The 12,597-nt window shown below is 49.8% G+C and overlaps 1 protein-coding gene across 1 annotated transcript in view; it reads left to right on the top strand.

Moving 5' to 3' along the window:
- The first annotated feature begins 1,920 nt into the window (after positions 1-1,920).
- LOC119956610 (leukocyte antigen CD37-like) overlaps positions 1,921-12,597 on the top strand; it is a 55,216-nt gene continuing 44,539 nt past the window's right edge. Inside the window, exon 1 of the mRNA XM_038783948.1 lies at positions 1,921-2,017. Within this exon, the coding sequence (XP_038639876.1) occupies positions 1,958-2,017 (60 nt within the window). The 5' untranslated portion in view covers positions 1,921-1,957. The remainder of the gene's footprint in view (positions 2,018-12,597) is intronic.

Here is a 12,597-nt window from a genome sequence, read left to right as displayed (position 1 = left end):
CCGCACTGTCAGTGGGTCAGTACTGAGGGAGTGCCGCACTTGTCAGAGGGTCAGTACTGAGGGAGTGCAGCACTGTCAGAGGGTCAGTACTGAGGGAGTGCTGCACTGTCAGAGGGTCTGTACTGAGGGAGGGTCAGTACTGAGGGAGTGCCGCACTGTCAGAGGGTCAGTACTGAGGGAGTGCCGCACTGTCAGAGGGTCAGTACTGAGGGAGTGCCGCACTGTCAGAGGGTCAGTACTGAGGGAGTGCCGCACTGTCAGAGGGTCAGTACTGAGGGAGTGCCGCACTGTCAGAGGGTCAGTACTGAGGGAGTGCCGCACTGTCAGAGGGTCAGTACTGAGGAAGTGCTGCACTGTCAGAGGGTCAGTACTGAGGGAGTGCCGCACTGTCAGATGGTCAGTACCGAGGGAGTGCCGCACTGTCAGAGGGTCAGTACTGAGGGAGTGCCGCACTGTCAGAGGGTCAGTACTGAGGGAATGCCGCACTGTCAGAGGGTCAGTGCTGAGGGAGTGCTGCACTGTCAGAGGGTCAGTACTGAGGGAGTGCCGCACTGTCAGAGGGTCAGTACTGAGGGAGTGCCGCACTGTCAGATGGTCAGTACTGAGGGAGTGCCGCACTGTCAGAGGGTTAGTACTGAGGGAGTGCCGCACTGTCAGAGGGTCAGTACTGAGGGAGTGCCGCACTGTCAGTGGGTCAGTACTGAGGGAGTGCCGCACTGACTGAGGGAGTGCTGCACTGTCAGAGGGTCAGTACTGAGGGAGAGCCGCAATGTGGGAGGGTCAGGACTGAGGGGGTGCTGCACTGTCAGAGGGTCAGTACTGAGGGAGTGCTGCACTGTCAGAGGGTCAGTACTGAGGGAGTGCTGCACTGTCAGAGGGTCAGTACTGAGGGAGTGCCGCACTGTCAGAGGGTCAGTACTGAGGGAGTGCTGCACTGTCAGAGGGTCAGTACTGAGGGAGTGCCGCATTGTCAGAGGGTCAGTACTGAGGGAGTGCCGCATTGTCAGAGGATCAGTACTGAGGGAGTGCTGCACTGTCAGAGGGTCAGTACTGAGGGAGTGCCGCACTGTCAGTGGGTCAGTACTGAGGGAGTGCCGCATTGTCAGAGGGTCAGTACTGAGGGAGTGCAGCACTGTCAGAGGGTCAGTTCTGAGGGAGTGCTGCACTGTCAGAGGGTCTGTACTGAGGTAGGGTCAGTACTGAGGGAGTGCCGCACTGTCAGAGGGTCAGTACTGAGGGAGTGCCGCACTGTCAGAGGGTCAGTACTGAGGGAGCGCCGCACTGTCAGAGGGTCAGTACTGAGAGAGTGCCGCACTGTCAGAGGGTCAGTACTGAGGGAGCGCCGCACTGTCAGAGGGTCAGTACTGAGGGAATGCCTGCAGTGTCAGAGGGTCAGTACTGAGGGAGTGCCGCACTGTCAGAGGATCAGTACTGAGGGAGCGCCGCACTGTCAGCGGGTCAGTACTGAGAGAGTGCTGCACTGTCAGAGGGTCAGTACTGAGGGAGTGCCGCACTGTTAGAGGGTCAGTACTGAGGGAGTGCTGCACTGTCAGAGGGTCAGTACTGAGGGAGTGCTGCACTGTCAGAGGGTCAGTACTGAGGGAGTGCCGCACTGTCAGAGGGTCAGTACTGAGAGAGTGCCGCACTGTCAGAGGGTCAGTACTGAGGGAGTGCCGCACTGTCAGAGGGTCAGTACTGAGGGAGCGCCGCACTGTCAGGGGGTCAGTACTGAGAGAGTGCTGCACTGTCAGAGGGTCAGTACTGAGGGAGTGCCGCACTGTTGGAGGGTCAGTACTGAGGGAGTGCTGCACTGTCAGAGGGTCAGTACTGAGGGAGTGCTGCACTGTCAGAGGGTCAGTACTGAGGGAGGGTCAGTACTGAGGGAGTGCTGCACTTCAAAGGCTGCAGCTTACACGGCTATTGACCAAGTGGTGGGAAATGGGATGAGAATAGGTAAATGCTTGATGGCCGACACAGATCCGATGAGCCAAATTGCCTCTTTCTGTGCTGTGTGAATGTGAGTCACTGACGGTGAATTATTGGGATTTTCTTGGTGCCAGAATTGCACAAACTGGGCCTCATTATAGAAAAACTGCTGTGCTCAGAGTTTCAAATTGTTTCAACATTCAAACTTTTCTTTACTGAAGAATTCTGGAAAATGTTTCCCCTCTCCCACTGCCCTGCTTCATCAAGAGGTTTGAAATATTTTCCTCACCGACTAACAGTTTCCACAGTCTGTGATGTTTTATAAGTTTCAGCCCTTTGTGTTCGGGGAAATCAGCCCAGTTTCCTGCTTCAGACCACACTTGCTCACGAAACACCGACAGGAGAACAGAGATATTGTCCTCGTGCTCAATTCTCTCGACCTTCTCCCTTTCTCTTTTGCAAATATTGGAAATTATTTAATCCTTATTTCCTTTCCTTGACAAATCAGGATCCCAAATTCAGGTGCCATGGTGGCACAGTGGTTAGCACTGCTGCCTCACAGCTTCAAGGACCCAGGTTTAATTCCGACCTCGAGTAACTGTCTGTGTGGAGTTTGCACTTTCTCCCCGTGTCTGTGTGGGTTTCCTCCGGGTGCTCCGGTTTCCTCCCCCAGTCCAAAGATGTGCAGGTTGGGTGGATTGCACATGCTAATATTGCCCAAAAAGTTAGATGGGGTTACAGGGGTAGGAGCGGGGGATTGGTCCTAGGTAGAGTGGTCTATTGGAGCAGGGGCCAGTGCAGACCCAATGGGCCGAATGGCCTCCTTCTGCACTGTAGGAATTCTCTGCTCTCAGACCAAATATTTATTATTTATACCACTTGATGTCAGGGCATATAGATGCAATGAAGTTCCCGTTAACATCAGATAGTTTTCCTTATTTTTGTATTTCCATTGTAAAATGGCTTTGACAACATTGTAGTGAATCTGGCCATGTAAACGTGTCACGGTGTAATTACATCCTCTTGCCAGTGGTGGGGCTGCAGTCTGCACTGCAGGTGTCTTTCCAACTTTGAAAGTTGAAATAAAATAGGCAGCCTCCTGTACAAATAGGTCGGAGGAATTTTTAATCAAAATTGTGCTGATACTGTAGTTTTAAACTTCAATTAAAAATCCGAGTGGCAGCCAGTGTAGAATGGAATTTCGTCCTCACTGTCAACAGGGGTGGTACCAGGGGATTGGAGAGCGGTGAATGTCGTGGCCCTGTTCAAAAAAGGGAATAGGGATAACCCTGGGAATTACAGGCCAGTTAGTCTTACTTTGGTGGTAGGCAAAGTAATGGAAAGGGTACTGAGGGACAGGATTTCTGAGCATCTGGAAAGGCACTGCTTGATTAGGGATAGTCAGCACGGATTTGTGAGGGGTAGGTCTTGCCTTACAAGTCTTATTGAATTCTTTGAGAAGGTGAGCAAGCATGTGGATGAAGGTAAAGCAGTGGATGTAGTGTACATGGATTTTAGTAAGGCATTTGATAAGGTTCCCCATTGTAGGCTTATGCAGAAAGTAAGGAGGCATGGGATAGTGGGAAATTTGGCCTTTTGGATAACGAACTGGCTAACCAATGGAAGTGCCTACAGAGATGGTGCAGGAGGTGGGGGGGGGGGGGGGTGGGGGGTTTCAGATTCCTGGATAATTGGGGCTCATTCTGGGGTAGGTGGGACCTCTACAAACGGGATGGTCTACACCTGGATCAGAGGGGTACCAATATCCTGGGGGGGGAAATTTGCTAATGCTCTTCGGGAGGGTTTAAACTAGTTCAGCAGGGGATTGGGAACCTGAATTGTAGCTCCAGTATACAGGAGGTTGAGAGTAGTGAGGTCATGAGTAAGGTTTCAAAGTTGCAGGAGTGTACCGGCAGGCAGGAAGGTGGTTTAAAGTGTATCTACTTCAATGCCATGAGCATCCGGAATAAGGTGGGTGAACTTGCAGCATGGGTTGGTACCTGGGACTTCGATGTTTGTGGCCATTTCGGAGACATGGACAGAGCAGGGACAGGAATGGTTTTTTCAGGTGCCGGGGTTTAGATATTTCAGTAAGCTCAGGGGTGGTAAAAGAGTTACTCTTTTGTTAGTCAAGGACAGTATTACGGTGGCTGAGAGGACATTTGATGAGGACTTGTCTACTGAGGTAGTATGGGCTGAGGTTAGAAACAGGAAAGGAGAGGTCACCCTGTTAGGCGTTTTCTATAGGCCTCCGAAAAGTTCCAGAGATGTAGAGGAAAGGATTGCAAAGATGATTCTGGATAGGAGCGAAAGTAACAGGGTAGTTGTTATGGGGGACTTTAACTTTCCAAATATTGACTGGAAACGCTATAGTTCGAGTACTTTAGATGGATCCGTTTTTGTCCAATGTGTGCAGGAGTGTTTCCTGACGCAGTATGCAGATAGGCCAACGAGAGGCGAGGCCGTATTGGATGTGGTACTGGGTAATGAACCAGGACAGGTGTTAGATTTGGAGGTAGGTGAGCACTTTGGTGATAGTAACCACAATTCGATAACGTTTACTTTAGTGATGGAAAGGGATAGGTATAAACCGCAGGGCAAAATTTATATCTGGAGGAAAGGCAATTATGATGCGATGAGGCAAGACTTAGAATGAATCGGATGAGGAGGGAAACTGCAGGGGATGGGCACAATGGAAATGTGGAGCTCGTTCAATGAACAGCTACTGCGTGTCCTTGATAAATATGTACCTGTCAGGCAGGGAGGAAGTGGTTGAGCGAGGGAACCGTGGTTTACTAAAGTAGTTGAAACACTTGTCAAGAGGAAGAAGGAAGCTTATGTAAAGATGAGACGTGAAGGTTCAGTTAGGGTGCTTGAAAGTTACAAGTTAGCTAGGAAGGACCTAAAGAGAGAGCCAGGAGGGGACATGCGAAGTCTTTGGTAGGTAGGATCAAGAATAACCCTAAAGCTTTCTATAGATATGTCAGGAATAAAAGAATGACGAGGGTAAGAGTAGGGCCAGTCAAGGACAGTAGTGGGAAGTTGTGCGTGGAGTCCGAGGAGATAGGAGAGGTGCTAAATGAATATTTTTCGTCAGTATTCACACAGGAAAAAGACAATGTTGTCGCGGAGAATACTGAGATACAGGCTATCAGATTAGAAGGGCTTGAGGTTCATAAGGAGGAGGTGTTAGCGATTCTGGAAAGTGTGAAAATAGATAAGTCCCCTGGGCCGGATGGGATTTATCCTAGGATTCTCTGGGAAGCTAGAGAGGAGTTTGCTGAGCCTTTGGCTTTGATCTTTAAGTCATCTTTGTCTACAGGAATAGTGCCAGAAGACTGGAGGATTGTTCAACAAGGGGAGTAGAGACAACCCCGGTAACTATAGACCAGTGAGCCTTACTTCTGTTGTGGGAAAAGTCTTGGAAAGGTTTATATGAGATAGAATGTATATTCATCTGGAAAGGAATAATTTGATTAGAGATAGTCAACACGGTTTTGTGAAGGGTATGTCGTGCCTCACAAACCTCATTGAGTTCTTTGAAAAGGTGACCAAACAGGTGGAGGAGGGTAAAGCAGTTGATGTGGTGTTTTCAGTAAAGCGTTTGATAAGGTTCCCCACGGTAGGCTATTGCAGAAAATACAGAGGCATGGGATTCAGGGCGATTTAGCAGTTTGGATCAGAAATTGGCTAGCTGGAAGAAGACGGAGGGTGGTCGTTGATGGGAAATGTTCAGCCTGGAGTCCAGTTACTAATGGTGTACCACAAGGATCTGTTTTGGGGCCACTGCTGTTTGTCATTTTTATAAATGACCTGGAGGAGGGTGTAGAAGGATAGTTGAGTAAATTTGCAGATGACAGTAAAGTCCGTGGAGTTGTGGACAGTGCAGAAGGATGTTACAAGTTACAGAGGGACATAGATAAGCTGCAGAGCTGGGATGAGAGATGGCAAATGGAGTTTAATGCAGAAAAGTGTGAGGTAATTCATTTTGGAAGGAATAACAGGAAGACAGAGTACTGGGCTAATGGTAAGAACCTTGGTAGTGTGGATGAGCAGAGAGATCTCGGTGTCCATGTACATAGATCCCTGAAAGTTGCCAGCCAGGTTGAGAGGGTTGTTAGAAGGTGTACGATGTGTTAGCTTTTATTGGTAGAGGGATTGAGTTTCGCAGCCATGATGTTGCAGTTGTACAAAACTCTGGTGAGGCCGCATTTGGAGTATTGCGTGCAATTCTGGTTGCCGCATTATAGGAAGGATGTGGAAGCATTGGAAAGGGTGCAGAGGAGATTTACCAGCATGTTGCCTGGTATGGAGGGAAGATCTTATGAGGGAAGACTGAGGGACTTGAGGCTGTTTTCGTTAGAGAGAAGAAGGTTAAGAGGTGACTTAATTGAGGCATACAAGATGATCAGAGGATTAGATAGGGTGGACAATGAGAGCCTTTTTCCTCGGATGGTGATGTCCAGCATGAGGGGACATAGCTTTAAATTGAGGGGAGGTAGATATAGGACAGATGTCAGAGGTAGGTTCTTTACTCAGAGAGTAGTAAGGGTGTGGAATGCCCTGCCTGCAACAGTAGTGGACTCGCCAACACTAAGGGAATTCAAATGGTCATTGGATAGACATATGGATGATAAGGAAATAGTGTAGATGGGCTTTAGAGTGGTTTCACAGGTCGGCACAACTTCGAGGGCCGAAGGGCCTATACTGCGCTGTTATGTTCTATGTTCTAGAGAGTGTGGTGGATGGCAAATATTCAGCCTGGAGCCCAGTTATCAGTGGCGTATCGCAGGGATCAGTTCTAGATCCTCTGCTGTTTGTGACTTTCATTAATGACTTGGATGAGGGAGTTGAAGGGTGGGTCAGTAAATTTGCAGATGATACGAAGATTGGTGGAGTTGTGGATAGTGAGGAGGGCTGTTGTCGGCTGCAAAGAGACATAGATAGGATGCAGAGCTGAGCTGAAAAGTGGCAGATGGAGTTTAACCCTGAAACGTGTGAGGTTGTCCATTTTGGAAGGACAAATATGAATGCGGAATACAGGGTTAATGGTAGGGTTCTTGGCAATGTGGAGAAGCAGAGAGATGTTGGGGTCTACGTTCATAGATCTTTGAAAGTTGCCACTCAAGTGGATAGAGCTGTGAAGAAGGCCTATGGTGTGTGAGCGTTCATTAGCAGAGGGATTGAATTTAAGAGTCGTGAGGTGATGATGCAGCTGTACAAAACCTTGGTCAGGCCACATTTGGAGTACTGTGTGCAGTTCTGATCGCTTCATTTTAGGAAGGACAAAAGTTCGACACAACATCGTGGGCCGAAAGGCCTGTTCTGTGCTGTATTTTCTATGTTCTATGAATTGATGTGAGCTGGGTAACCTTTGATGTCTGGCCTATGACTGGCACAGGAGTTAGACTGCTGTCTGAGTGAAGAGGCTTATAGTTCAGAATTTGGTCTCTTTAAATGGAAAAGGCCTATCCTAGCATCACAGCAAATCTTGGGGATGAGAAGATATTTTAGTAAAATACGATAAGGAGGATTTAACAGTGAGAGGCATGAGCTGAGATTTGAAGTGGCCAAGAGCTTGCCAGTTGTACGTCGTTTGCAGATTGAATCTACTTGTACATGGTGAGGAGTCTGGGGTGGTTCATGTGGAGATGAAGATTGAAGACAAAGTTGAGTGGAATATTGACCACAACTAGCTGAGAGACAGAGCAGTTTATAATTAGGGATTGGTGGATGATGATTGTTGTTTTGCAATGTGGGTGTTTTCTTGTTCCTTATGGATTTACCTTGAACTAAAGGGACTTTATCCCATTCATACCGGTTGTCACTTTACTTTTGCTTGTTGAATGTCAGTTACACCGGATCACAAACTTGGCTGGAAATCTCACCCAGCCATTTTGTTTTGCTCACTTTAATCGACGCAACGCCTCCATCTTAAAGAAGAGATGGTTTCTATTTTCCTGTTTGTGTCAGTGACTGCATTAATTCCTGCAGATACAACAATGCAACATTTGACAGTGGGATTTGCTCCCCCTGCCAGTCTGCATGGGTTAACCCCCACTCCTGTTTGAATGGTGTGTCATGATATGCAGACAGAATGGTGATGTGCAGACATGCAGATAATGAACACAGATAACAGGACATGACCAATGAGCAGGCAGGACACTCGGGTGGTATCTCACTATAAAAGGCACGAGGCACTTACACTCCGCCTCTTTCCACTGATCAGCATCTACAGAGTGAGTCAGGGTGTATGTACAGTATCACACCTCCAGCACGTGGCTAAGAGCTAGTCTGGTTCAGTCAGACAGAGTAACCACACTTAGGTTAGCAGAGAGTCGAACTCCTAGAGAACTGTGCTAACTGTGCTACTGGTTCAATAAATCAGATTGAACTAACTTCAAGGTCTGGAGTATCTTTTGGTTAAAGCTGCATCCAGTTGCAGCCTGTGTTATCCCAGAGTACATTACACAACATGCTACCAGGAGACTGCTTAATCTAGGTGGTTTACCTCTGTCCGTTCCGTGAAGACCAGCGAATGTATCCCGGCACCATGGAGAAGATTCAGGCTCCTCACCAGCTCAGGACCTCCGGCAATCTCAGTGCCAACTGGCGGACATTCAAGCAAAGGTTTGCTGTACGTCGAAGCTTCAGACCCCGTGGGTGTATCTGATCCAAGGAAGATCGCGCTTCTCCTCTCACAGCGAGTAATCAAAACATCAAACTCTCTTTTCACTTCACCGAAAGCCAGGATGAGACAAAGTTTCAGACCACCCTGGACAGTCTCTGTGAAGTGGACACCAATGAAATCTTCGATCGCTACATATTCAAACAGCGCCTGCAAGATAAAGATAAATCTTTCAACTCGTTCGTAACTAACTTCCGCCTGCTCACGCTGTCCTGTAACTTTGGCGATATTGCTGACTCCATGATCAGAGACCAAATTGTTTTTGGAGTTTACTCTGATCCTCTGAGAGAGCAGCTCCTGCAGCATATGGCCCTGCCAGTCGCAATTCAAACATGCACAGTGCATGAGCACGCCAAAAATCGCTATGCCCAGTACAAATTGGCTGAAAATGAGAAACTTGCCTCACACGAGGCAGGGAGTGTGCAGGTCATCTCCCAGATGCAGCACCTCAGCATTGGTGAAAATGGCCATTTCGCGCACTTTTCCCGGGGTCCCATGCATGCGCGATGAGAACGGGATAACGAAGCGGCCGACACCCGCACTGCGCATGCGCGATGCGAACGGGATAACGAAGCGGCCGACACCCGCACTGCGCATGTGCGGCGACGCGCGGAGCGTCAGGCCGCCAACGCCATGACGTGCTCGAACTGTGGCAACGCCCAGTTAAATAAACACTGCCCTGCAAGAGGCAGGCGATGTTTAAACTGCGGGAAGCCTGGACAATATGCAGCCTTGTGCAGGTCTGCACCAGTCAGGGTGCAGCGCTCCCAATTCCAATGTCGGCGCGTTCAGAGTCTGCAACAACGATGACAGGATTCTGATCCTGGCAGCACAATGGATCCAGAGGCAGACTGCCTGGGCTCCGCCTACTGTGTGGGCATCATTACCAAATGTGACGGGCAGCACGGTGGCCTAGTGGTAGCACAACCGCCTCACGGCGCTGAGGTCCCAGGTTCGATCCCGGCTCTGGGTCACTGTCCGTGTGGAGTTTGCACATTCTCCCCGTGTCTGCGTGGGTTTCGCCCCCACAACCCAAAAATGTGCAGAGTAGGTGGATTGGCCACGCTAAATTGCCCCTTAATAGAAAAAATAATTGGATAATCTAAATTTAAAAAAAAATAAAAAAAAATTACCAAATGTGAATATGTCACATCCAACTCATCACAACTTCAATCCATCCTCGCTGTGGATTCTGCGGACGAATGGCGGCGGTGATGCAGGTCAATCACTGCTCCATTCAGTTCAAGCTGGACGCAGGTGTTTCTGCCAACCTCCTCTCACAGGCAGATTTCAAACGCATCAAGAAGCCCCCCAAGGTCCTTCCAGCAGCCTGCAGGCTCCTGGACTACAATGGAAATGCCATCACGGCACTGGGATCCTGCCACCTACTCGTCTCCAACCCGAGCACCATGCACGGTTACGTTTTGAAATTGTCAAGCCAGACAGGGCATCCCTACTTGGCGGGCATGCCTGCAAGCAGCTGAACCTCGGGCAGCGGGTTTACACAATGACATCCTCCAATGCCGGTATTTTTAAAAAAAAATAATTTTTATTGGAATTTTTTACAGAAAATATAAAAATATAACAACAAGTATAGCAACAAGCAGTAATATGCAACTAACAACCCCATAACACCCACAATTCCCCCCAAACCGTAACATCACATGTATCACACTCCCCCCACCCCCCCCCCCCCAACAAGAGAACTTAACCATAAATTAAAATTAAATAAATCAAATTTAAATAAAATAAGCAAACATAATCAACGTTCCCCCCCCACCCCCCCCCCTCCCGGGTTGCTGCTGCTACTGTCCCAGTACCCTATCGTTGAGCCAGAAAGTCGAGGAAAGGTTGCCACCGTTTAAAGAACTCTTGCACCGATCCTCTCAGGGCGAATTTGACCTTCAGATGTTCGCCCCAGGCCAGCACACCCCGCTCGACCCGTTCCCCATAGCTATAGCGCCTCTCCTCACCCCCACCCCCCCTCCCCAGGCTAGGACCCCTCCTAGCCGCGACGCACCCTCCATGGTACTTCTGAGAGTCAGCTGACTTCTGCTGACCCCGGCAGCTCCCGCCAAAACCTATCCCCTCCCGGCATGGGGTCATCCCCCTCTTGCCACACCTCCTTGGCATTGCTGCAGCGCGGGAAAGAAGACCCGTAGAGGCCCCGCCCCCACCGCAAGCTCCATCCCCCCTGACCCGCCCCGCAGCACGGGAAACCAGAGGAAAGCCCGCGCCTTCACACTGCCACACCCCACCCTTCTGACGCAGTTCCCCAAAATCCAGTTTCCCCTCAATCCCCAGCCCCGTACAGAAGAGAACATATAGAACACAAACCCCCAACACTCCCCACCTACCCCACAACCATGCCCAACAAACAAACCCACCCGTAACCAGAGCAAACAGAAAACCAGCATACATAACACACATGTCGAAGTTGAAAAAGTTGACCCAATGCCGGTATTGACGACATCCTCACTCAGTATCCGGATGTTTTTGACGGGATGGGCACGCTGCCATATCGATACAAGATTCTGCTGCGACCTGATGCCAAGCCAGTGGTCCATGCCCCACGCCAGGTCCCTTCTCCGCTGAGGGAGCGCCTGATGGCACAGCTCAAGGATCTTCAGCAACAGGGCATCATTTCCAGGGTAACCGAGCCGACTGACTGGGTCAGCTCGATGGTATGTGTGAGAAAGCCTTCGGGAGACCTGCGCATCTACATTGATCCCAAGGATCCCAATAACAATATAACGCGTGAACACTACCCCATCCCGAAGCGGGAAGAACTCACCAGTCAGATGGCACATGCACGTTTTTTCACCAAATTGGATGCATCACAGGGATTTTGGCAAATCCAGCTGGAAGAGTCCAGCAGACGGCTCTGCACCTTCAACACACCGTTTGGCAGATACTGCTATCATGGCAGCCGTTTGGCATTGTGTTGGCTTCGGAGATATTCCATTGGAGCAGATGATGGAGGGCATTGAAGGGGTTTGTGTGTACGTGGATGACATCATCATATGGTCCACGACCCCTGAGGAGCATGTTTCCCGTCTCCAGCAGGTATTCTGCCGTGTCCATGCCAATGGCCTGAAGCTGAACAGGGTCAAATGTTGCTTTGGCATGTCGACACTCAAGTTCCTAGGTGACAGGGCAGCACGGTGGCGCAGTGGGTTAGCCCTGCAGCCTCACGGCGCCGAGGTCCCAGGTTCGATCCCGTCTCTGGGTCACTGTCCGTGTGGAGTTTGCACATTCTCCCCGTGTTTGTGTGGGTTTCGTCCCCACAACCCAAAGATGTGCAGAGTAGGTGGATTGGCCACGCTAAATTACCCCTTCATTGGAAAAAAATGAATTGGCTACTCTAAATTTATAAAAACAAAATTTTTTAAAAAGTTCCTAGGTGACCAGATCTCTCAGCAGGGCGTTCACCCAGACACGGATAAGGTCAAGGCCATCGTAGGCATGAAGGTCCCTGAAGGAAAGAAGGCGGTGTTGTGCTTCCTGGGCATGGTCAATTTCTGGGCAAGTTCATCCCAAACCTGGCCTCACACACCACGGCCCTGTGAAACCTGGTGAAAAAGTCCACTGCCTTTGAATGGAAGGCAGCACGTCAGACAGAGTGGTTGGAGCTGAAAGCCAAGCTCACCACTGCACCCATCTTGGCATTTTCCGACCCAGACAGGGAGACGAAGATCTCGCCAGATGAGAGCCAGGATGGCATCGGTGCGGTGCTGCTTCAACCCGATGACACTTCATCGTGGGCATCGGTCGCCTACGCATCGAGGGCCATGACGTCCATCGAAACGAGGTATGCGCCAATAGAGAAGGAAAGCCTGGGTCTTCTCACTGGCATTCTCAAGTTTCACGACTATGTCTACGGCCTGCCGACATTCACTGTCAAAACAGATCACAGGCCTCTGGTCCGCAAGGACCTGAACGACATGACGCCTCGGTTGCAGTGCATCCTCCTCAAACTCCGA

This window comes from Scyliorhinus canicula, chromosome 23, assembly GCF_902713615.1.
Source record: "Scyliorhinus canicula chromosome 23, sScyCan1.1, whole genome shotgun sequence".
In the NCBI taxonomy this organism is placed as follows: Eukaryota; Metazoa; Chordata; class Chondrichthyes; order Carcharhiniformes; family Scyliorhinidae; genus Scyliorhinus; species Scyliorhinus canicula.
The sequence above is the reverse complement of the archived record's forward strand: the minus strand, read 5'-3'. Positions and strand labels throughout refer to the sequence as shown.